The sequence below is a fragment of the Pelodiscus sinensis genome, chromosome 5 (assembly GCF_052426305.1).
Source record: "Pelodiscus sinensis isolate ZL-2025 chromosome 5, ASM5242630v1, whole genome shotgun sequence".
In the NCBI taxonomy this organism is placed as follows: domain Eukaryota; kingdom Metazoa; phylum Chordata; order Testudines; family Trionychidae; genus Pelodiscus; species Pelodiscus sinensis.
Window position 1 is genome coordinate 106,750,731 of NC_143056.1, and position 26,979 is coordinate 106,777,709.

The 26,979-nt window shown below is 40.8% G+C and overlaps 1 protein-coding gene across 11 annotated transcripts in view; it reads left to right on the plus strand.

Moving 5' to 3' along the window:
- SBF2 (SET binding factor 2) overlaps positions 1-26,979 on the plus strand; it is a 639,223-nt gene that overhangs the window by 428,212 nt on the left and 184,032 nt on the right. For all 11 annotated transcript variants that reach the window (XM_006129312.5, XM_006129315.5, XM_025187865.3 and 8 more), the window contains one exon: positions 6,903-6,971. In XM_006129312.5, coding sequence (XP_006129374.2) covers positions 6,903-6,971 — 69 coding nt within the window. The remainder of the gene's footprint in view (positions 1-6,902; positions 6,972-26,979) is intronic.

Sequence of the window (26,979 nt, forward strand, 5' to 3'; positions counted from 1 at the left end):
TGGCCAGTAGCCCAGCTGGGGCCGGGAGTGGAACCAGACTAGTGGCAAGAGAGGCTGACTGAGTCTGGGAGTGGTGCTGGACTGGCAGCCAGGAGTTCGGTGGCATGGAGCCTGGGCTGGGAGTGGAGTGAGCAGCTGAGAGGGGAGCAGGAACTGGTAGCTGGGAGCAGGGGTCTGGCGGCCCAGAGGGAAACCTGGGCGTGAGGGTTTCTGGTGGTAGGGAGGAGAGCCTGGGTGTGGGGGGCCACCACTAGGAGAGCGCTAAGGCCAGCAGCAGAGGGGCCAACTCTGCTTTATGCTGCCATTGAATTTACAGTTTGTTTTGTAGAATTATTGGGTTAGAAAGGACCCAATATTGTCTAATCTAGCCCCCTGCCAAGATACAGCTTCAGAAATTTCTGGTCCACAAAGTGCACTTTTGGTCCTTACTGGACTGGGCATGGAATCAACCCAGGTTTTTATATGAACTGGTATTTTATTATCCATTGCCATTATTTATAAGAAGACGATGTGCTAGGAATAACTCTTGATTCACCCGTTTCACTCATCTTCATGTTATGGTAATTAAGAAAGCAAATTTGATTACTTTGCAACATCTCATCTGGAATGTTTGCCCCTTATATAGTGTACGGGCTATATTCTATTATCGGTAACATTTTATATATTTTATCACTGGTAAACCACATGGAGATATTTTGCTGATAGTCTGAATTCATTTCATACAATATTAGTAGTTATGTGGCATATACAGTATCTGAATGTCAGTAACTAAGAGTGTCTAAAATTTCCACTTATCTCCATTAATTGTGGCAGTTTAGTGAGCTCAAAGCATGTGAATAGTTAATGGATTTTATTGTACTTGTATCTGCACTGTTAGGAAAGCATCTTGGGGAGATATTTGTTCTGGAAGGGGATTGTTTTACTTGTTAGTGTCTAATGCTTCTATCACGTGCTGGACAAGGAAATATATACTGACTATACCACTACATTGGATGTGGAGAATGTACTGCTGACATACCAAATGTGGAGATTGCATATTTTCAAGTAAAAATTCAAAAATAAAGCACCATATGTTGTTTGTGCTATGAATGGATATACAGGCAGTCCCCGGGTTACATGGATCCGACTTACATCGGATCCCTACTTACAAACGGGGTGAGGCAACCCCGCACTAGCTGCTTCCCCCCAGCAGACCAAGGAGACGTGAAGCTAGCATCCCACCCCCCCCCCCCCAGCAGACCAGGGAGACGCGGAGCGGCTTTTCTCAGCAGACACCTCAACTTGAGAATAAAGGACTGAGGGAAGTGAGGTGTGGGAGAATAAAAGTGAGTTCTGGAGAAATGTTTGGCTAGAGTTTCCCCTACAATATGTACCAGTTCCGACTTACATACAAATTCAACTTAAGAACAAACCTACAGTCCCTATCTTGTACGTAACCCGGGGACTGCCTGTATATATAATTTCATACCTATGTTAGCTCTTGGAATACTGAATGTTCTGTAGATAGGATTCTAAGATTGTTCAGTTTTAGACAGATACTTTTGTGTATATTTTGGGTAAAAGCCAATACTCCAGCAAAATAACTTGAACCGAAAGATTAAATGGACTATTTAAAATAATCAGCATAGATCATTTTGCATCTAGACACATCCACAAAATATACAAAATCAAAATAAGTATTTCTTCAATAATAATTGAGAATTTTAAACATACAATTTCACTTTAAATGTAGACTCATGAACTTAAGTTAAAAATGCGAAGTGTTGTACATACTTACCATATCGTAAATATGTATAAAACCACAAAACTTACTGATAAAGTTATATGTGTGGACAATGATAGAATATCAAATAACGTAGTTTGAGAATGAAAGGCAAGCAAGATTTCCCCTTCTGTACTCCATTATGTCTAGATACTGGAAGAGTGGAATTAGAGTATAATATTACAAACTATTGAGCACACTGTGTAGAGTGACCATGTTTCCCTATGCTGAATATGGGTTGCTTGGCAAAATTACTCATATTCAAGTGAGTGCAACAGCAGTCAATCCGAACTATGCAGTACAAACCTTCAAATTAACCTAAACTTAACTGAGCTCCCCTTAAAAAGAAATACTACACAGCTGGAGGCTTTTTATTTACCTTTAAAGCTTGAGAGTTCATTTGGGGAAGATGCCAAACACCCCTCCGCTCCCCTCCTACACACATGGGCAGAGGTGACAAACACACACTCATACCCCTCTCTCACATGGGAATGACCAACCTGCCCACTGGTCTCTGCCCTCCATGCCTGGCTGGGCCCTGGAATAAACTGTGTCAAAACAATGCCGAAGGAGGCACCTGTGGTCACACGCCTCCCCCAGATTTCTGCCAGGGTTCACACTGGAACATGTCCAGAAGCAGCCTTCTGACACTGTGTGAGAGATAAGGGATGGGAGCTGCTTCCAGCCATGGGGGTGGAGGTCGAGATAACCAAGCACATGTCTTTGCAGAGCTCATCCTTTCCCCCCACTCCTCCACCTAATCCTCCACCCCCATGGCAGGAAATAGCTTGTCCCTTCCCATTCCAGAGCAAGCACTCAGCGGCCAACCCCCCCATGCTGCAGCTTTACCCTGCCACGAGCTTTGCACACCCATCCCCATCATCAGCTATTGGACCACAACCTCACCACTGGTGGGGTGATGTCTGGTAAGCAGGTTTCCCACTAGTAGCGGGACTGGCTAATGTTGATGGGGGGAGGCAGAAAATATGGGACAATTTGCCCTTTTTAAGAAAAAGTTGGAACACTAGCAGGAGGGCTTAAATACAGGACTCTTCCTTGAAAAACATGATGCCTGGTCACCCTAGTTCTCAGGCACATACCACAATAATGCAAAGCATCAGAGTATCCATCATTGTTTTCAGCATCACTTTTTCAGCACTTTAATGATCACCTTTTCCATTGGTATGTGGTGCACGTGCAGAATGCACATATTTACACACATGTGTTTCCAAGGACAGTTGCAACATTCACATTCAGAGAGGGTCTAGACAGCACCCTTCTGTCGGAATAAGCTAGGCAATTTGTGCTAGCTTATTCTGATTCTAGGTTGTAAGAGTTTAATTTGGTGCTATGTAGACAACATCAGGTTTCAAACTAAGGCACTATTCCAACAAATCCCTTGGACCTTGTGGAATGAGGGTTACAGGGACGCCGGAATAGCACATCTGCTATTTCCTGATGCATTTAAAGATGCAGTGTTGCTATTTCGGAATACTTCCAGTATCCCGAAATAATGCCGCAGTCTAGATGTACCCTAAGAGTCCATTTAGAAGCACAACTGGGTAACAGCAGAAATGTAAGCATAAAAGTGTGAATCCATTTATACACCTCCTTTAAAATCTCTCTTAAATCTTTTGTCACTTTTTTGTCATGCACAATAGTACACGCAATAGTATGCTACTCAGGAGAGCTGGGCTACCTGAACTGAGAACAGAGCACAGAAGAATTTGCTTTGAAAAAAGTATTACAATTACATGGACTTTTTAAACTAATAGAAAAAACTGCTTGATATTAGTTTTTTGGTTTTATCACTTTGGACCCTGTCCTGTGCTTCTTAACACTAATTGAGTAAATTGGGATTAAGTGGCACTTTTTATGTGAAGAACTGTGAGATAATGTACTGTAAGAGTGTCCAGTGGTCTTCTTTTGGCATGTGTATGTTTCAGATATTTTGTTATGCAATTTATTTTGCATAACAATTCACATGAGCAGTCACAATGAAGTTAATGGGATTGTTGGGGATGAAAACGCTTTTCTTGTTGTGGGGTCAGATAGAGTTAAAATTCTACGTTTAGTAGTATAGATTAAATTGCAAAAAGTTTGAGAGAAAAAAATTGGTAGGGAGTGTTATCAGAATGAAGGCATAAATAAAAATTTTGTAAGAGGAATAGCTAAAATAATTTTGGATTCAGGCAATTTTTCAGAGATTAATAAAGAATACGTAGATCTGAAGCCTTTGGGTTGGATTGAAAGTACTCAACAGTGAAGGTCAATATGAAACAGGAGTTTGAGAAAAATAGTGCTAATGGAAGTTATGTTTATGCTATTCATTATCTTGTAGAAATATTGCATTATCATGTTTCTTCAGCCTTGGTAGCAAGGACTAATGAAAAATATCCAGTTCATTTAAAATAAAAGAAAGAGGGGCCTTTCAGAGATAAATTGTACTTGGGTGGGTGTCCTGGACTGCTTTCACATTGTGTTTTCACTTAATGATTTTTAAAGTCTTAAATAGTTTTTTTTTTTTAAATACCTTGCACTTCCTATCAATTCTAGGGGTTTTTTTTTTTTTAATTATTTCCGTAACAAGATCATTATTTTCTTCAATCCACTCATTGGTTGATTTATTTTGGCATGAGATCTTTAGCTTTATCCTTAAAGACATGAATGACATATTGACATGAATGACTGTTCAATTAAGCATTCTCAGGCTATATACAGTTAGTGGGGTTTTTTCCAAACAATAGGCCATTTCAGAGCTTTTGGAAAGATCAAGGAGGTGATAATTTCATATAGGTTAAAGTTAATTTTTGTATAGCTTAAAACATAGCTTATGAAAGAGAATTCCTTGGTCCAGAGTCTTGCTCACATGAAGTCAGTGTGAATTTTGCCATTCACTTCAATAGATCCCCTTATATGGTTTCACATAAAGAGTTTAAATATAACGTAATTGTATTTTGTATATTATACAAAATAGGATTACCGACCTTTTCAATTCACAGGCATAAGAATAGTGAAGGATAAGACTTGGTATCATATTCTGTACCAGAAGGTTCTATTCATTAAGTGTTTTGTGGCCATTTCATGTGCAAAAGTATATAGTAGAATTGACTGCCTTTTTTAATCTATTGAGCAGAACTTTGGTGATACTGCTATTCCATAATAAATTTCTACTGAAAGTTAAGAGGTTTTGGAAAGTGAAACAAATTCTGATCACCTTAATCTCATAAAGAAGTCTCTTACACTTTGTACTCCATGTGTAAATAAAGAGAGTTAGATCTGATAGTTCTAAAAACCCTTTTTCCCACCTTCACCCCATCCGTTGCAGTAGTTTCATTCATGTTCTAAGATCCTATCATGTGATAGATGATGTTCCCTTATCATATACGTAGTTCATTCATTAAAACACTATGCAATCCAGATGGATTGTCTTCATCTTTTGCCACAACTTAGTAGTAACAAAAGAAATAAATCCAAACTCCATTACAAAACAAAAGGTTTTGAATTTCTTCTCCACCAGAAACAACTAAGACAGAAAATATAACATTGCCTTTATGTAAATCCATGCTATGCCCACATCTTGAGTACTGCATGCAGAACTGCAGATGTGGTCATCCTTTCTCAAAAAAGATGCATTTGAAATCAGAAAAGGGCAACAAAAATTATTAGAGGCGTGAAACAGATTCCGTATAAGGAGATTAATAAGAATAGAACTTTTCAGTTTGGAAAAGAGACTAATGGAGGATATGGTAGAGGTCTATAAAATTATGGCTGGAGAAAGAACAGGTAATCCATCCTCTTTGTCTATTTCCAGGTTCTGGCAAACAGAAAGCTAGGAATACCATCCCTGCCCATCCTGGCTAATAGCCATTGATGGATTGATGCTCCATAAACTTATCTAGCTCTTTTTTAGAACCCTGTCATAGTCTTGGCCTTTACAACATTCCCTTGTCTTATGTTTTTAACTGTTTATACTACGAGATATTTTTGCCGTAGTTTTAAGCTTCTCTCAAAGTGTCCTTGAAGCTTCATTTCTAATTTTATCTATTCAGAATTCAGAATTTAAATTTTTGTCTTCACAAACCTCTATATTTGACCACTTGTAAGATTAAGGCATTGAAAAATGTGAATATGCAGAAGTTCATCTTGAAAAATTACCAAAAACAAATTATACAGAAAAAAAAGTAACTGTAAATATACCTATTTATCAGTAGACATGTCATAATAGTTAATTGAATGTCATAGATTTAAATATGATAGGGCTTATTTTTATCTCTCATGCTGATGTATATGAAGTATAACTCCACTGAAGCTAGTGGAATTATTTTGTATATACTATAATAGGTGTAAGTCCCAGCATGTTAACTAAATGCTATCTCAGTTAGCAGTTTCTTGAAATAACATTTCATCAGCCATGTGAAAAATACTTAAATTACAATGGACTACTAATAACCTCCTGTCTAGAGACTCATACTTTCATTCCATAAAAGTGAGTACGAACAATCAATTTGTTTATTTCCTTGGATAAATTCTGGATTATAGTGTTACGTGTACGTATTCATTTGTATATTGTATTTGTAGTATGTAAAATGTATAAAGCTAAGTTGAAGCTAAAAGTTCATAGACATGCTTTTCTGTGTGCTTTCAGATACTAACCCTAACCCCAGACTTCTGTTGTGGTTGAAACTTAATGCTACTATGCTATGGACTTAGCATTGGCATTAACCTAGCAACTTTGCTTCCGATCAGTTAATGGCCTTGTTATCACTCTGGGGTGTGTAACAAGAATGATATTCTGTCTCTAAGAAAAGGATGTGTGGACTACGCATCTCTCAGGACACATTCTTGTTGATGATATATGGAGCAGAATTGGCTCACCCTGTAACTGCTGGTGATGGTCTCACTATTAGAACAAAGCAGAAAGGGGCATCTAACAAAAAAGCTTCAAATTAAGTGAAAATAATTACTTACTGCTCAGTAGATTGATCAAAAGTTATATAATTGTAAAAGAATAGTCTGATAATTCCCTGCTCCACCTCCAGTAAAAAGGGAAAGAGCCATCTATTATGTATAAATGAGATTCATGCCCTCACCTAGTCTTCGTGAATTTGCTTATTTTCTATGTATGTTTTTCTTGAAGGACTGTTCAACTTTAGAAGAATACAACATTGCTGCAGCATTACTGCCCCTGACAACTGCATTCTACAGAGTAAGTTTTTACTGGTGTTAATTTATGTTGATTAGTGTTTTCTTATATATGTTTACATTTATTTAGATCAAACTGTGGGTTGGAGTCCCATGTTAATGGGTGTTCCAGAGATGACTTCCTGGAGTCAGACCTTAAACCCAATGATTTCAGCCCTGTGTGGCAGAGCTTAAGTTTCAGCATCAGCACTGGGCGGCAGGGCTCAGGTTGCAGGTCCCCCACCCAGGCTGAAGTCCTTGGCTTTTGGCTTTGGCCCCCTGCCCTGTTACAGTGGGGTTTGTGTGGGCTCAGGCTTTGGTCCCATTTGAGGGGGCCATGTATTAATTTTTATTGTCAGAATTGAGAACCAGTGATTTAGATCACTGAGGATACATCTACACAGCAGAGTTATTTTGGAATAACGTCGACTATTCTAAAATAAAGTTATGTGCTGTCTACACAAGAAGCCTGTTACTTTGAAATAAATTCAAAATAACTGGCTTCTTACTCTGACTTCCTCTAAATCTCATTGTACGAGGATTAAGGAAATCAGTGGAATAGCAATTTATTTCTAAATAAGTGTTGTATAGACAGTGCCAAATTTCAAAACAAGCTACACAATTTGCATAGCTCAAATTGCATAGCTTATTTTGAGGTACACACTGCTGTGTAGATGTACCAAAAAAGACTGGCACTAAAAGGATGGAAGTAATGACAGGCATAAACCTAAACAGTAGGAAGCCAATTAAATTCAGAGTGTCTTTTAGTGAATATCAAGCCCAGAATGAGGGGGGAGATATTTGGCCCGGAGGTTCTGGCTAAAACAGAGCAAATAATTGATTTTCAGTTTGGAGAGTGGGCTGAAATGTCAAAAAAAAATTCAGTTCATTTCTAAAAATGTGTGTCAGCAAATCAGAAAAAACTATTTTGCGTTGTTCAAAAATTTGTTATTACTGTCAGCGTCATATGTATTGGCCAGGCCTACAGTTATCTAGTGGAAGTGTTATGAGACGATGGATGTTGAAAAGATGATGATTTTCCACGTTTCTGACCTGAACTGGAAAACTAAGAAATCTGACTGTCACTTGCGCAAACCAGATGTTGCTGCATAATAGAAAAAGAATTTTGTTATTCACAGTTCTAACCCTTAGGTTAAGTGACTGTCCCTGTTGTATGCCTCATAAGACCCACATTCCTTGACAAAAATGCAGAGCAGTTTTTATTTGGGTTAGATTTTTCATACAAAATTAAGAGTTAATTTAGTTGTAAAAAAATGTGTAGTATGTGAAATCAGCAGGGGAACTTTTGGAGGGTGTACGTACAAGGATTCCATTTGGAGTTGAAAAATTAATAGACCTTTTAAAACATATTTCAACTTCTTTAGACTCTTTCAAAATGTATTCTGGACTAGAACAAATAGGTCTCAGCCTTTCCTGGGTCTTTGACAAGAGAACACTATAGGGGAATTCTTCTTAGGAAGAAAACATACTTAATGGGTGTGGTTCGTTAGACTATGGGATGGTTTTCCAATGAAGGTGGTAAAACTTCCATTCCCTGAGACATTTAACAGTATACTGAAAAATCATTAAAAATATATTGTAGAGAACAAATTTGCCCGGGCATTGTGTGAATAGAATGATCTAATAGTTCTTTACAATATCTTGATGTCTCCAATCATGAGAAGTTTACTCTATGGGGTTACTATATGTATTTAATTAAAATAGCAAGATAGCTAATTTTAGCTTGCAGCATAGTATGGCTTTGGCTTTTGGGATGTCCAGCAATGTTCCCTCTACTTTTTTCCAACCATGTGCAGAATAAATGTTTATGTGCACCAAGGCATGTGTGAATGTGCACCACCAGTAGACACACAAAAACCTATCTGTAGGCATTCTGCTAATCAGCTAGATAGCATTTAAGTCTCTTCTAAGTGCCCGCACAAGTGCTCAGCTTATAGGGACCACTGATGTCCAGTAAAATTCCAGAATTTAACTAGTTAGTACCCAGAGATTAGGGTACTGGGAAACTTGATAGTACACGATATAATTGCAGAAGTATACTAATTCATAGTTGGCAGCATTAATTTCATAGACAAGTCAGTACAGTATACATACTTTCAGGCTGGAAAACGCTTTACATTTTTTCTATGAAAAAATCTCAATACTTTTGAAAAACATTTAATGTAATAACCATACCTTATTAACAATGTGTGACTTACGAGTCGAGCAGTCGTCTTTATTGTGTTCTGTAATGTCATGTAAGCAAAAAAATCTTTTGCCTCTGGGTCAGAAAGGGCTTTAACTTACCATTAGTAATACTTACGGAATTTTGTTTACATTTTAAACAATATAAATAGATAAATAAGCAGACATCCTCTGTTTGTTCTTTATTTGTTTTTTAGTATAGGGAGGTATAAAACAAAAATTATAGATGTTTGTTGATAGATGAAGTATTTCGTTTAACTGGCTTCTGTGAAGAATGCTACGGCATGTGGGTTATTTTCCTTTCCTTTTTCGTAACATTTGTCATAACAAATGTTTCATAACATTTCTTAACATTTTCTGGTACCTTAAATTTTTAAAGTTCTTCACAAACATAAAAGTTCAAAACAACTACCGTAGAAATCAAGACAAATGAAGCCTCAATTAATTACTATTTTAATTAATTCATTTATGTTATATTTTTCCTCTTTTTATGGGCTTTCCTTCCTATGAATTAGGAATATAAATACTGTAAGAAGTTCCATGACAAATATTATATTGTCTTTGGTTATTTCAAAGTGACAGTAAGTTCAATGGGGTGAAAATCTTTTCCACAGAGGCCTATAATTTTACTTCCTAAATGTAAACTGTAGTTCAGCTTTTCTGATTAAGAAGGCTAGTAAACAGCTTTCTTCAAATCTGACAACTCTTACGCTTTTCTACTAACTTTTGCCACTACAATTAATTAATCTAATTTCCTTTTGTGAAGGTAAAAAGCTTCACCTGACCTAAATGAACCTGAGGCTCAGAAACCCAAAACTGCTTTGAGTAACAACACACAATATTCTGAATTTTTACCATCCTTTCTGAACTAACTCTAATACAAACATAAATTGGATATTGTAGTAAACTAGCCCACAAAACAGTAAAACTTTTATACATTTCAGTATTTTTAATTTTTCTAAAATCTTACAACATTCGCATTGAAAAAAATTAAAATTTCAAGACGATATTTGTCTCATTGTTACCTGAGTCCTGTTTTGGGGTTGTCTTTGTACTGAGTTTTATTTGGAGCTCATTATTTCTGGGGGCCAAATTCTGTTTTAATGTATACTTTCAGGTCTCCTATCAATTAATGTATCATATCAGTTGGCAAAATTTACACCTGTGTAGAGGACCAAAAAAAGCTCTATGTATCATTTAAATCTACTGTAAGTAATCAAAATAGTGCTTCAATGGTGTATGTAATTTGCGGTGAATTTCACTGCACAGGGGTGAATTTCACCCACATATACTGAAGTTATTCATTTAAAGCCTAAAAAAAAGAACTTAGGTGAACAAGAAATACTGATCAGGATTGAAATACAGTTATGGGGATGCATTGTGAATTGAACTGTATTGATTTTAACTTTAATGAAGGAGGTGCTTCACCTCTCCCAAAATACCATGCATTTACTTGACTACACTGCAATGTTAAGTAGCCTTATGCTAAATAGCCAATATTCTGGATTTGCTCACTTCATCTCAACTTCTCAGATTCAGTCTATCTTGAAACTCTCTTACTTTCCCCACCGTAAGAGGATACTCTTCAATGTGTAACACAAGCCAGTTGTATGCTACAATACAAACTATACAAAAGAAAAATAGTAATTGTAAATATAGAAGTGCAGCATGGTAAGCAGCTACTCCCGGGGGGGCAGTGTGAGGCAGCAGGGCCCTTTCTTCCAGCAGCTATTGCTCTCTTGTTACCCCCTCTGCCCATGCTCCTTTGTGAGTATAACTGTCCCCTCTGATTGCTGCCCCCTGTAGTCATTGATGAGAATAACTGTCATAGAATCCTAGGGCTGGAAGAAACCTCAGGAGGTCATCAAGTCCAGCCCCCTGCCCAAGGCAGGACCAACCCCAACTAAATCATCAGCCAGGGCTTTCTCAAGCCGGGATTTAAAAACCTCTAGAGATGGAGATTCCACCACCTCCCTAGGTAACCCATTCCAGTGCTTCACCACCCTCCTAGTGAAATAGTTTCTCCTAATATCCAACCTATACTTCCCCCACTGTAATTTGAGACCATTGCTCCTTGTTCTGCCATCTGTCACTACTGAAAACAGCCTCTCTCCATCCTCTTTGGAACCTCCCTTCAGGAAGTTGAAGGCTGCTAGCAAACCCCCCCTCACTCTTCTCTTCTGCAGGCTAAATAAGCCCAAATCCCTCAGCCTCTTCTCATAGGTCATGTGCTCCAGCCCCCTAATCATTTTGGTTGCCTTCCGCTGGACCCTACTCAATGCGTCCACATCTTTTCTGTAGTGGCATGCCCAGAACTGGACACAATACTCCAGATGTGACCTCACCAGTGCTGAATAAAGGGGAATAATCACTTCTCTGAAGTTGCTGGGATTGCTCCTCCTAATGCACCCCAATACGCTGTTGACTCATATTCAGCTTCTCATCCACTGTAATCCCCAGGTCCTTTTCTGCAGAACTGCTGCTTAGCCAGTCAGTCTCCAGCCTATAATGCTGCTTGGGATTCTTCTGTCCCAAGTGCAGGTCTCTGCACTTTTCTTTGTTGAACCTCACCTCCCCTCTCTTTCCATTTGATGCAAAACAATCGTATTCCATGCATATCCCATATTCCCGGCACAACCAGATCCTGACCTTGCTTTAAGTTAGGACGAGAGGAAGCTGCACACCAAATTTGGTGGTCCTAGCTGCTATCACTTAGGAGGAGTTTTTTAACAAATGGACTGACAGATGGACAGACACACGCAAACTCTCTAAAATATAAAGTGGATTTTGGATGTTTTTCTACATTTTCAAAATTATTGATTTCAATTACAACAGTGTTCACTTTATATTACTATTTTATTAGAAATATTTGCACTGTAAAAAAATAGTATTTTACTGTCATGCAATCTTTTTATCATGAAAGTTGAATTTACAAATGTAGAATTATGTACAAAAAATAACTTCACTCTAAAATAAAAGAATGTAAATCTTTAGAGCAAAGGTGGGGAATCTGTTTTTGTATTAGGAGCTGCCGACCCACAGAAAAATCATTTGGGGGTCTGCACACAAGTGAGAAGCAAAAAAAACCAAAAAACAAAAAGCCCACCCCCTCATTGACATGGCCCCCAACTGAAAAAGAGAAAGACACTCCCCACATTCCCCACAGACCACTCACACATGAGAGCATGAATGTACTCCAGCTCCATGGGGAAATGGTGGGGGGACTGAAGCACTAGTGTGGGCTTCCCCAATGCTGGGGAGAGCCCCAAGCCTTGGGGGCTGGAACCAAGCAAATGGGGGGCGCACTTAGCCCCAAGGCCTTCGGTTCCCCACCCCTGCTTTACAGCCTTCAAGTCCACTTAGTTCTACTTCTTGTTCAGCCAATCAGTAAGACAAACAAATTTCTTTACATTATCTCCCATAAATGATGACCGATTCTTATTTACAATGTCACCAGAAAGGGAGAATAGGCATTTGCATGGGACTTTTGTAGCTGGCATTTCGTATTTACATGCCATATATTTTAAGCATTCATATGTCCCTTCATGCATCTGCCACAATTCCAAAGGATTATGCTTCTACGCTGATGAAACTTGTTTAAAAAAGTGCATTAATTAAATTTGTGGCTGTGCTCCCTGGAGAATTTAATATCTCCAGCTCTGTTTTACATGCATATATTTAATGTTATTATAATCTATGATGACTCAGCACATTTTTTTTTTTTTTTCATTTTAAGCACACCTTCACTGCAGGTTTGACAAAACACACAGAAGGCACCAATGTGAGATTTCTAAAGATAGCTTCAGCACTCATCCAGAGTTCCCTATAAGTTGAGTGTTTGGGAAGCCACCCAGGAGAAATTCAAATACCGCCCAGCTGATTAGTAGAGCACCTGCAGTCAGCAGCCTGTGTTTCTATTGCTGGTGCACATCCACACGTGCCTTTGTGCACATAATAAAGTTTATTCCACTCATGGAAATTAGAGGGAACACTGCACTCAACCCAAGGTTTAAGAATCTGAAGTGACTGCCAAAATCTGAGCAAGAGAAAGTATGGATCATGCTTTCAGAAGTCTTAAAAGAGCAACACATCAGTGCAGGAACGGACATGCTATGTCCCAATATTTTTATGGAAATATGCCTTTGAATATAAATATGCATAACTTGAATATGCTTTATCCAAAATGGGGCAAGTGACCTATCATTCAAGAGTTTGTAATACCCTGAATATATATATATTCTATTTGTCTGCGCGTATCATTAGTCAGAATGGGTAGGAGTGGTGTCCCTAGCTTCTGTTTGTCAGGGGTTGGAAATGGATGACAGGAGAGGGCTCACTTGATGATTATCTGTTTCTCTTCTCTCCCTCTGGGGCATCTGGCATTGGCCACTGTTGGAAGACAGGATACTGGGCTAGATGGACCTTTGGTCTGACCCAGTATGGCCGTTCTTATATTCTTATGTTCTCATTGTTCATGTATGTGAAGTTAAAAATATGAAGTACACATCTGTTTATATATCAAGATGTGGTAGGGAAGGTCATTACTGGTACTTGCAGATCAAGACAACATTATGTAAATGGTTAAGTTTTTCCAGTTAGCCTGGACCATGTTTGGTCCCACCAAGACACATAGCCAAATCACCTGAGTATGGAACCCATTTTGAATGTGGTACTTTTCCATGGGGGTGCTAAAGGGTTGAAGTTGTACATAAATGATTCCCACCTTGAGAAAAAATCTATTTATAGGCAGGGAAGCAGACAGTAGGGGAGTTGGCAGTTGGGAGACCCCAAGACACCTCCTATGAACATGATGACCGCTGGAAACAACTAAGACTGAACAGGGGGGCATTAGGCTCAAACTAGGAGGCTGCCTAGTTTATATATGAGAGATGTTTAAAACTTTGTTTAGAGTAAGAAATTGCATGTAACTGGTTTCTTAGAATATTAAGCTTAGCTGGCATGTTTTGTTTTATTTTGCATAGTAATTTAGTTTGATCTATCTGTTTTCACGTGCAATCACTTTATTCCTACTTTTTATACTTACTAAAAACACTTTGTTTATTATCAAATCCAGAGTAAGTAACTTAGGCTGTGTCTAGACTGCAGGGTTTTTCCGAAAAAAGTAGCCTTTTTTCGAAAAAACTTCACCTGCATCCAGACTACAGCTGTGTTCTTTTGAAATTAAATCGAAAGAACGCGGCTTTTCTTTCGACGGCAGTACTCCTCATTTCACGAGGAAGAACACCGTTTTTCGAAAGTGCTCTTTCGAAAAAAGGCATTCTTGAATGCAAACAGGGCTTTTTCGAAAGAGAGCATCCAGACTGCCTGGGTGCTCTCTTTCGAAAAAGCAGCTCACTTTTTCAAAAGAAGAGGTTGCAGTCTACATGCTCTTTTTTGAAAGAAGCTTTTTCGAAAGTATCTTTCGAAAAAGCCTCTTTTGAAAGAGGCTTGCAGTCTAGACGTAGGCTTAGTGAGGGGGCACAACAGCTGTCCATATCCCTTTTTCATTGAGAACAAGGGTGAACGTAAGAACTTTTATAGACAATAAAAGGGATTTGTCTATTTGGGGCTGTACATCTAGATGCTGACAAGTCCATGTAGCTGAGCCTTCTCATAGTTAAGCTGTTTTCAGCATCTGTGTTGCTGTGCCAGGGGGCTGTTACCCCAACTCTATGCCTTTGCTATGGGAGACCAGAGCATTTGGCCCAGCCGGACAGATGGTGGGACATCTCATAGGGCAAGTAGGTGGCCTCAGCAGGCAACAGCCCCCCTAAGATTCGGCCACAAAAGCGATGAGGGTCCCTGGAGATCCCGTCAGATCCACGGGAGGGCTCTACTTCTGCTCTGTTTCCAGGCTTAGCATGCTGTTACATCTTTCCGAGGGAAGAGTTCCACCTGGCCGCTTGTCAGTTTAATGTATGCACTTTAAAGTGTTCTTTCTTGCCTTAAAAGGTTACAGATGTTGGACTGCTTTATGACTGGGTGTTTCTCATTCATACTTCTTCACTCATTCCATAGGTCACATACATATTCATAAGCATGAATATAATTAATTCTATTTAAGCAATGTGGTGTCTGGCATTATCGCTTTGACATAATAGGATGCTCATAGACTCATAGACTTTAAGGTCAGAAGGGACCATTATGATTATTATGATGCTACTTAAACTACATTTGCACAGCTAACAGGAACTGCCTAAACTGCATTTGCTTAATAGGAACTAGTCAAACTGTAGCTGAGAGAGCTAGAAATACAGGAGAAGAGGGGAAGAACAGGGGTTTGTGTCCAGCTAGCCACACTCCAATGCAGGGGGCTGTGCCAGTTGGCTACAATCAGCACACTGGTTTACAGTCTCAAGAGAACCTCTGTGATCTAGCCCATCACAGAAACAATAGAGCCTGCACCACTAAAAGGAAAGGCATCTGATTCATATGATGAAAATGAACATTTGTTGTTTTGCACTGTATCCTATGAAATAATAGTCTCCACTGGTTATTTTCTGAATTCCACTTATAAATGTACATACTTTAAATGCCTATTTCTAGTTTTTATTAATCTGTACTTGGCTTCCAGTATATCCAAGGGGGAATATCCAACAGACAACTTCCCTGTTTTGTCTCAAAGGGAAAAAATCCCATCCTGGTCAAAAAAGGACAACTGGTCAGACACACAGTAACTGTGAAACACATCAAGGGAATCTCTTTTATAGGGCAAGACAGCACTTGCAACAAAATGGCCACTGAATGTCCTGATGGTTTCATGTACAGAAAAGGATGTTCAGTGAGAGACAGTTAACCCCTTCTCATTGCCTCAGCCTAGACAATGGGCAACAGGAATAGGCAGAAAAACCTCTCCTCCTTTGCCCCTCCACACCCAAGAACGATCTCCATGTAGTTGATGTTGGGGAAGGAAGGCTCCAGAGCAGCTGAGCCTGCCCCTCTTCCTCTCCCTCTCCCCTCCCCCCCTCGCCCCCCCGTTTTATCTCAGAAACCTTAGGGTTCCTCTGTCTAGAAAAATCCTGGCAACCTAATCAAACATTTCTCCTACTCCCTTCACCCCTGACCTCTGCTGAAATGGGTATAAGGGGCATTTTGACATTCTATTCTGCCAGTAAATATCCTAAGGTAGTAAGAATTTTCTAATTTCCACAAAATAGATTTCTTTAATTTTTGAATAGAAGCTTCAATTTTATTTAAGCTTGATTTCTAAATTCAAATAATTTAATCTTGAATGATATACAGTAAACTGTATAATTACATCTGTGATTGGAAAATGACAATCCATTACAGATTATTGACCTAATGTTCAAATTTTATTATTCAGCAAAGGGAATATTTAATTCATCCATGAATGATGAAAGAAAATAGCATAATGAAAAACATTTCCCTTGGAAAGCCAAATTTTTCTGTTTGGTATAGAAAATTTAGGACTTTAAGTTTTCCATTGAAATGAGCATTCCTTTAAATGTTGATTACTAGAATCATCTTGCTATTCAGCATCCCAAGTGTACCATCTAGAATTCTGAACCATTTAATGTTTTTAATGTCATGATTTAAAGCACTTGTCAGTGATTATCTTGTTTTGGCAAACGAGATAAGTAGTAAGCTATCTCATGTCTTGGATATGTTACATACAAATCAACATATACCATTTAAGGTAATACATTTAGATACTTCAGTGACTAATTACATCATAGATTGCAATGCATGACTAAATTATGCAATTGACCTAATTTGTGGTTCAAGCTATTGTGTCACTGCTGAACAATTGTTTGTTTGGCCAACAGAGCTACAAGTTTATTTGTAAGATTTTCATCCAAATGTATCACTTTAAGTTTTGTTGGGTTTCTTTCCATTTGTGAGCCATCCAGTTTCCAATAAAATTTAAATTGGATACTGATGACAATTTTTAATGTAAATCTCATCGTGAAACATTGGGAAAATATTTTGCAAAGATGGATGCGAGGATTAGCAGGTTAATTCTTTGATGGAGTCATTGTACACCCACATCCACCCATTCTTATTTTTATATTGTGTCCACATGCAAGGCATTTTTTCATGACATTGCTTACTTTAGTTGAAAGAAAACATTTTGGTAATGAAACTGGGTAAAACAGATGTCCTGTTACACTGATACAATCTTTTAAAAATGTACAAAAATGTATTTAGTTGTCAAGTACCCTTTTTTCCAAAGCATTTGTGGAAAGGATTTATTGGTGGCTCATAATTGTATTAAGAAGGATAGTCTATTAAAGTTCAATGAAAACATTTCTAAGAATCCCAAATCAATCATAATATGAGAAGTAAAACAAGAGATGGAAGAAAAGGGGTAGAGATAGATTATTAAATATGGGGCAAACAGAATTCAGACTGGGACACCCTATAAATAATTATGATGGCTGTTCTTTGAGTCATTGCACATGTCTATTTCACTTCGGGTGCTCGAGACAGAGGGTTTTTTTTCCCTCAGCAGTACCCATTGGGGTAGTATATGCATCCCATCCTGCCTGGTGCACTTCACAGTTTCCTTTTACTGTCCATGGTTTGTAATTGCAGCATGTCAATGTGCTTCTGCAAATTTTCTCCACTTACAAGGAATTTATTCTACCTTCCTGTGAATAGTTGGTTCTTACTAGATGTTAATTGTTTAGATTTGTCTAAGTTTTATTTGTTTTTTTTCTTTATTTTGTTGGAGCATTGGTTGCTTCTTGTTTTGGGGTATTGACACTCAGAGCCCAGATATGCCTCAGTCATGAGGATTTAGGCCTTGTTAGTAAGTGAATCTCATCTGTCTGCCTAAGCTATCTCAGTGGGGTCACAGTATAGAGACTTTAAGATACCCCCAAAGAGTGGTCTTTACACTAGTTACCAGGTTAGTTATGAGGGACTCAGTGGTGTTTCCCATGGTTAAATGATATCCCCCAATAAATGATCAGTGGAGCTAAGGACTGATCCCTGTGACAGCCCCCTCTTCTCCTATCTAGTAACCCCAGAGCACTTTTCAGCCATGGGATTCAAGTACAGGAATCAGCTTCTTCCAGGGAGTTCTATCCTTCCCACACATAGCTGGCAAGATCTCACCACCTTTGGGTATTCCCATCAGCTGAATTCTTAATGGCCCACAGCAGCATCTTTGCCCCTACTTTGGCAAACTGGAAACAATTAGCAAATGTGTTATTAAGATACCAGTCAGTGAGGAATAGGGTCATAGATAATTTGCAAAGCTGATGCATTAAAAACCACAGCCCTTTGGATAAAGGTGGACCACCATGCAGATAAGCGTGTAACTAACAATCTGGCCAGAGGTGAAGGGGTAAGGAGAGGAAGAGGTTTAATTAGAGTGCATTTCCCTTTATTCCAAAAGGGACCCTATAAAAGAGGCGTGCCATTCCTGTAGGGTGCAGGGAGATGCAGAGAGTGAGTGAAAGTCCCATTTGATGCTCCTTATGCAATATTGGTTTCTGTACATATAATTAAATAAATAATCAGAAGAAAACCACGTGCATTATACATTGTTACAGGATTACTTATGAACATTAAATTTATCCCAGGGTTAAACAGTAACATTATCATTAAATCTTTTACATGTGGATGTTACCATGTCCTTTATTAGACAATTTATCTTTGAGAGCAGTGTGTTCAATACCTTCCTGAAATCTTTAAATAGGCCTCAATTTATCCTGAGCTTTGGGTGATTTAAAAGGTAGTGATATTATGCATATAAGCAGACCCCCTTTATCCCTATTTTCAGATTTCAGCACTGTGCAAACACATTTTTTCCTCTACTTAGGTTAACCTGCTTCCCCTTATTCTCAGGTTTGACTCCTGCTACCTTCACTTCTGGAGGGTTACAATATGAGCCGACTTAGTTGACCAGGTATATTAACCATCCATTACTCCTTTGTGCTGTCACTTATGGGCAGTTCTTGCCCTCCCCTACTAGCCAGGCAATCTACATTTACACAGACAACTTTGGATCCAAAAGCGAACCAGAAAGTATCAGTTACTCAGGGGAACGCAGGGTGGTGAGCTGGAGTCCTGCCCACCCCTGGAGCAGGCAGACAGCCAACACCAGTTTCCCCAAGGATGGAGCAGGCTCTGGTATTAGAAAGACTGGATGAGGGATGTCCTGAAGGTAGGGAGGAGGGTGGGCTCTGGAGTGGCATAGGGCAGTGTTTCTCAACCTTTTTTTTTTTTTATAAAGTACCCTTTTAAAAAAAAAAGTACCCCCAGTACCTATAGTTTTCAGACACACATTTTTTTCTACCATTGCAACACATTTGTTTAAACAATTTAATCGTAGCCAGGTGGGCAATGAAATGTTTTGGTGTAAAAAGAACAAAAATAATAAAGCGCTGTAAAGCTTAAAACAAAAATTCAGTTTTCTCCAAATTTCAGTTGTTGACGTACCCCCCCAGACTTCTCTCGAGTACCCCAACGGTATACATACCACTTGTTGAGAACACTGGCCTGGGGATAGGGCAATTGTCTGGACAGTGAAGGGTGATCAGTTTGAGTTCTCTCCCTCCTCTGCCCACAGACGCAGTGACTCTGTTCTTTAAAGGGACACAATTAACTGACAGAGTTCTGATTACCTTTCACTTTCAAGTCCTGCTCCCACAACACTAAGTAATCTGAAAATGAAAACACAAACTATTGTGGCTCCCTTTTGGAGCCCTAGTAAGATATTAAGAAGCATGTTTTGTTTCATTTCACGAGGAGTACTGGTAGTTCGGAATAGGAAGCCTAGTTCGAACTACCTAGTTCGTGCCCCGTGTAGCCGCACTGCACGGGGTTCGAACCAGCGGGGTTTTAAAAATGGCGGCTCCCCGCTTATGCAAATGAAGCTCGGGAAATTCAAATCCCGGGCTTCATTTGCAAGTGCGGAATGCCTACATTACCCTCCTAGTTCGAACTAGCGGGTTAGTGTAGACATACATATAGAGTTCATTTTCATGTTAGAGTGCAAGTTAGTCCTTACCTCAGATAGGAAGTTCCCCCCTTTTTACCTTTATTTTCAGTTTTCCCTTGGGACTACCCTAGGCTACGTCTAGACTGCAAGCCTCTTTCGAAAAAGAGCGTCTAGACTGCAAGCAGTACTTTCAAAAAAGCAAGCCACTTTTTCGAAAGAAAGCACCCAGGCAGTCTGGATACTCTCTTTCAAAAAAGCCCTGTTTACATTCAAGAACGCCTTTTTTCGAAAGAGCACTTTCAAAAAAAGGCGTTCTTCCTCGTGAAATGAGGTTTTCTGCCGTCGAAAGAAAAGCTGCGTTCTTTCGATTTAATTTCGAAAGAACGCGGCTGTAGTCTAGACGCAGGTGAAGTTTTTTCGAAAAAAGGCTACTTTTTTCGAAAAAACCTTTGAGTCTGGACACAGCCCTAGGGATTTAAGCATTGCAACTCCTATGGCAAACCTATGCACAAAGGGGACACGCATGCTGCTAGTGCTTAGGTGAGGGACACTTACTTGGTAAGTGCAGTATCTGCAGAGGTTTCAAACCAAGAATCAAAAGAAAGAGACCACCATTTGAAACTTCTGTTTAGGGAGTCAGAACTCTGACCCCCCCCCAATGCAGGAGCCTCAGTGCAGGATGCTTTAGCACCAAGAAAGGAAGGCCACAAGGAGCATCAACAATGTTCCCTGAAACAGAAGATCATCTCTTTGGTGCAGCACCATTTATAATCTCCAGTGCCGCACAAGAGGAAAAAGGCGGACCAATAAGGCCCCAGCAACCACCCCAGCATGGCACATCCTTTGTTGAGACATGAAATGAATGACACAGCCCTCTTCAGAGGCACCGACATCCATTTGGCACTATGGAAAACCAGCCACATTGAGACACAACCCACCATCACCCCAGCACCTGTAACATGCACCATCGGGAACTGTTCCACGTTGCTCAGGCTCCAGCCACACTTCAGAATCTGAGGCAGAGTCATCAGCAGACTATATTGCCTGATTCCGATCCAGGCACTGGTCACAGCATCAACAGTGAAATTCCATGACACCGCATATGTCCTGGCCCTCACAATGGCAGGCTCCATTCAATGGCCATTCTGGACACCTTTGGCTTGCCACCATGACTAGGGTTCAGCATCAAGAGCTGCATCAGTGGTCTCCTCTAGCCATCAGTTGCCTTTGGCCACATCAGTCGCCTATGATCACCAAAAGGGGTATGAGATTCACCAAGCGCAAGCACCGATTGAGCAACAGGTCACATCAGTGCCACTATATTCTCTACCATCTCAGCCACTCCTTCAGATGGTCTCTTAGGGCAGATGTCACCCTCTCCATCTTCCAGAGATGGGGTCATCCCTGTTCATGGTAAGGAGCATGACAGGAAGTGCCACCAATTCTGCTCCTTTTGGAGCCACAGTCACAGCCCTGTCACTAGCTGTATCTGTTACCACCCTTCCCGTAAATACATAAGGTACACCTCAAGATCCATCAGGACCAAGCAGCATTCCTCCTCATAGCACCCGTGTGGCTCTGGCAATGTTGGTACACTACTGAGTTTATTGGTAGATAGGCCAGTAGCCTTCCCTCTCTATCCTGATCTCATCGTATAGGACTATAGACAGTTGCAGCACCTCAACCTGGAGTCTCTCCACCTCATGGCATGGAAACACCCTGGTTAAACCAATTAGAGCTCCAGTGCTAGGACTTTGTTAGGAAGAGCCTGTTGAGCAATAAAAAACCTTGCACCTGGGTGGCGTACCTAGCAAAGGGGAAGCATTTCTTGATTTGGTCCTTGCAGATGGGATTTCACCCACAAGAAACTGTCATCCCATTGGAGCTTGTCTACCATTTGGAGCTGAAACACCAGGGACTAGCTCTATCGTCCCTTGAGGTCCACTTAGCGGTCATATCTGCCTTCCACCTGCGGTGGGGGACAGCTTCCTGTTCTGCAGCCCCATGGTGAGATGCTTTCTCAAGCATTTAAGAAAGGCTGTACCCCTAGGTTAGATACCCCATCCCACAGTGACATCTTAACCTGGTTCTATCCAGACTCCTGGGTCCACCTCATGAGCCCTTCATACCCTGTCCTACCTGTCTTGGAAGGCAGCCTTCCTAGTCACTATAATTTCAGACAGAATGGGTTCCTGAATTCCATGTCCTTACCTCCACGCCCCCATAAATGGTCTTTTACAGAGACAAAGGGCAACTCCTCCCGCACCTAGAGTTTCTGCCTACAGTGGTCTCCTACTCCTGTGTAAACCAGGAAGTCTTCCTACCAGTTTCTTTCCCAAACGCCACACCAACTATAAAGATCAGGCTCAGAGATGTACTAGCCTACAATAATGAACAAACAAAGCCCTTTTGTAAGTCATCACTACTCTTTTTTGTAATAGCTGAAAGAATGGACTCCCCATCTCGCCTCATTGCCTCTCTTTGTGGATCATTTCCTGCTTCAGGACCTGCTATGACCTAGCCAGGTTCCCAGATCCCACATTCACCAATAACTTCACGAGAGCACAGGCATCCACAGCAGCATTCCTCATGCAACTTCCCATTCAGGACATTTGCAGGGCAGCAAAGTGGTCACCTGTTCACAGCTAGGCGTTACACTGTGCTGTCACCCAACAGTCAAGGAAAAACATGGCATTATGGTGGAGCAGTTCTTCAGGCAGCAAGTCCATTATTTTTGACTCCTCCTTCAGGTAAATTGTTTGGGAGTCACATATTGGAATGCACATGAACAATCATGCAAAGAAAAATGGTTACCTACCTGTAGTAACTACTGTTGTTCGAGATGTGTTGCTCATTTTCATTCAAAATCCCCTCCCCCAGCCCTGGGCCTCTCCTCTGTTGGAATATTACAGAAAGAAGGAACTGAATCAGCTGGGGGCCAGCAGAGCACTATATACTACCTATCTATGAAGGTGCCACTACTGAGAGCTCCACAGTCAACTCAATGGATACCACTAGAGGAAAAACCTTCCATTGATCTTGCATGTGGTGCGTGCGCACACCTATTGGAATGAACATAAGCAACACATCTCTGAGAACAAACAGTTACAAAGGGTAGGTAACCATTTTATATTGATGTGATTTTTTTCAAAGTATAGAGACCATATTCTTTATAGTTTCGGATCTGTTAGACCAAAAGAGAAGAGGTAACATACTTTTCCTAACTAAAAACTTTCACTAAGGACTTATACGCAGCATTTATTTGGCATAATGTCCCTCCAGCTTGAAACAATTTTCAAAGTTTAGTTCCTTTATGGACCTTAATAAATAACCAGTTCACTTTAGAAGCCTTTCACATGTCGGGGAGGAGCTTTTTGTTATAACAATATAGGATATCAATGAAGATCAAAATTTGTAACATTCAGGACAGACAAAGCTCTATAACACTGTGGCAAAGGTCCAATCATGCCCTAGGATGGACATGATTTGCCTCAGAGACTTACTGTGACCCTCCACACAACATCTTCTTTTTCTAGAAACAAGGCCCATCATAGGTTAGTCCATAGTTTGTAGTGAAAACCCATTCATAGTCCTGATCTCCCTTCTCAGAGGCAAACTCTGTAGTGGCAGGGGGATGGTTGGGGGAACCTGGGCCTACCCAGTACTCCAGGTCCCAGCCCAGGGACCCAAAGGCAGCAGCAACAGACAGGATTACTTTTACTCCCGGTCTGGCAGCTTTTTCCCTGGGCCACTTTCCCAAATGATCCCTCCTCTGTATCTGGGCAAGTCAGTCCTCAGCGCTCACACACAGTTCTCTAGCAATACACTTCCTCCTCCCAGTCTTCCATTCTTTTCCTTTCCCCTTCCTTGCCTGGGGGAAACCTTTTAAAACAGCCCCGCAGGTTTTAATTGACTGCAGCCGTCTGATTAGGTTGCAGCTTCCAGCATGCTCCATTTGGCCCCAGAATCTGCCTGATTATGCTGCACTAGGCTCAGCATTCTCAGAGAAAAGAAAACCGTTCACTCACTCCCCAGCATTTCTTCCCTCCATTAGTGAGTAGCAGCAAGCTGGGCCTGTCACAATCACATTCCAAATACACATCTATATAGCCTCTCCCCAATTACAAATGAGTTACGGACCAAATATGTGGCCGTAACTCGATCTGTTCATAACTCGGACCCCATTGAGTTACATAGCAACTGTGCTGTTCATAAGCACGGTTCACGTTCATAACTCGGGGACCGTCTTTACAACGGCTCCATGGGAGCTTTGGTCGTAAATGCAAACGGTTGTAACTTGACCATTCGCAACTTGGGGACCGGCTGAATTGCCATCTTAGACACTTTCTCTAAGAGGGACCCAGTTCCAAGTCATTCAAGGAACCAGAATATAATCGTATATTATGTTATCTCTTTCTTATAACATCTGTTAAATAAAAGATGAAGTACTCATTTGTATCAATTGCTGTTTGAAAAGCCCAAAGCCCTGTTGTGGAAAGACTAAATTTCTAATGGAATGGAATGGAATGTTAGACTATTCTTGTGATGAATAGAAGGTTAATTGATAACAAACAAGAGACATATCCTGTACTCCTATATCTTGACACCATGCAAGGCACTGCATTTAGCCGTATGGAGTGGAAATCTATCAACCTCATGAAGAAACTTGCACAAGTACAAACAGATATCATCTTTCTCTCCAAATGCAAACGGATGGACATTATACCAAATGGACTGAAGGTGAAAAATCCATTGCTATCTACGTACTGCACAGACTACAGTGAGAGATTATGCCATATACTATCCAAAAAACTGAGGAACCACCTGATCAGCATCCTGTACAGCAAACAGGAAAACATCAAAAAAGAGCTCTCCAATCTGGAGTCTCTCATAAAACACCAACCTTCTGCACAAGTGGACTTTACTAAAATAAGACAGGAGATCTACATTACACACTTCACTTCTCTACAGAGGAAAAAGGACTGTAAGCTGTCTAAAATCCTACCTGCCACATGGGGCCACAACTCACCCAGCAACATCGTCAATCTCTCCAACTACACACTCAGCTCGGCAGAAGAATCTGTTCTATCTCGGGGACTCTCTTTTTGCCCCGCCACCCCCACTAACATGCTACAGTTCTGCGGTGATCTGGAAGCCTACTTTTGCCGTCTCCGTCTCAAGGAATACTTTCAACACGACACTGAACAATGCACTAACACACAGATACCATCCCACCAACAGCACAAGAAGAAGAACTCCACATGGACTCCTCCTGAGGGCCGAAATGGCAGTCTGGACCTCTACATAGAATGCTTCCGCCGACGTGCACAGGCAGAAATTGTGGAAAAACGGCATTGTTTGCCTGGTAACCTCAGTCGTGCAGAACGCAATGCCATCCACAGCCTCCGGAACAACTCTGACATTATAATCAAAGAGGCTGACAAAGGAGGTGCTATTGTCATCATGAACAGGCCTGACTACCTAAAGGAGGCTGCTAGACAACTCTCCAATACCAAATTCTACAGGCCACTTTCCTCAGATCCCACTAAGGAATACACTAAGAAACTGCACCATCTGCTCAGGACACTCCCTAAACAAACACAGGAACAAATCGACACACTTTTAGAGCCCCGACCAGGGTTGTTCTATCTATTACCCAAGATCCACAAACCTGGAAATCCCGGACGCCCCATTATCTCGGGCATTGGTACTCTTACTGAAGGACTGTCTGGCTATGTGGACTCTCTACTCAGACCCTACGCCACCAGCACTCCCAGTTACCTTCGTGACACTACAGATTTCCTGAGAAAACTACAATGCATAGGTGATCTTCCAGAAAACACCATCCTAGCCACCATGGATGTAGAGGCTCTCTACACAAACATCCCACATGCAGATGGAGTACAAGCTGTCAGGAACAGAATTCCTGATGATGCCACAGCACAACTGGTGGCTGAACTCTGTGAATATATCCTCACACACAACTATTTCAGATTTGGTGACAACATATACCTCCAGACCAGTGGCACTGCTATGGGCACCCGCATGGCCCCACAATACGCCAACATTTTCCTCAGCTCTCGTCCACTTACACCCCTTCTCTACCTACGCTACATCGATGACATCTTCATCATCTGGACCCATGGGAAGGAGACTCTGAAAGAATTTCACCATGATTTCAACAGCTTCCACCCCACCATCAACCTCAGCATGGATCAATCTACACGGGAGGTCCATTTCCTGGACACCACGATACAAATAAGTGACGGTCATATCAATACCATCCTATACCGAAAACCTACCGACCGCTATACTTATCTGCATGCCTCCAGTTTCCATCCCGGACACACCACACGATCCATTGTTTACAGCCAAGCACTGAGGTACAACCGCATATGCTCCAACCCCTCAGACAGAGACCAACACCTACAAGATCTTCAACAAGCATTCTGTAAACTGCGATAGGAAGTGAGGAGACAGATTGACAGAGCCAGACGTGTACCCAGAAGCCTCCTGCTATGGGACAAGCCCAAGAAAGAAACCAACAGAACACCACTGGCCATCACCTACAGTCCCCAGCTAAAACCTCTCCAACACATCATTAGTGATCTACAACCCATCCTGGACAATGATCTTTCGCTTTCACAGGCCTTGGGAGGTAGGCCGGTCCTTGCCCACAGACAACCCACCAACCTGAAGCATATTCTCACCAGCAACTACACACCGCACCATAATAACTCGAACTCAGGAACCAGTCCTTGCAACAAACCTCGGTGCCAACTCTGCCCACATATATACACCAGCAACACCATCACAGGACCTAACCAGATCAGCCATACTGTCACTGGTACATTCTCCTGCACATCCACCAACGTAATATATGCCATCATGTGCCAACAATGCCCCACTGCTATAT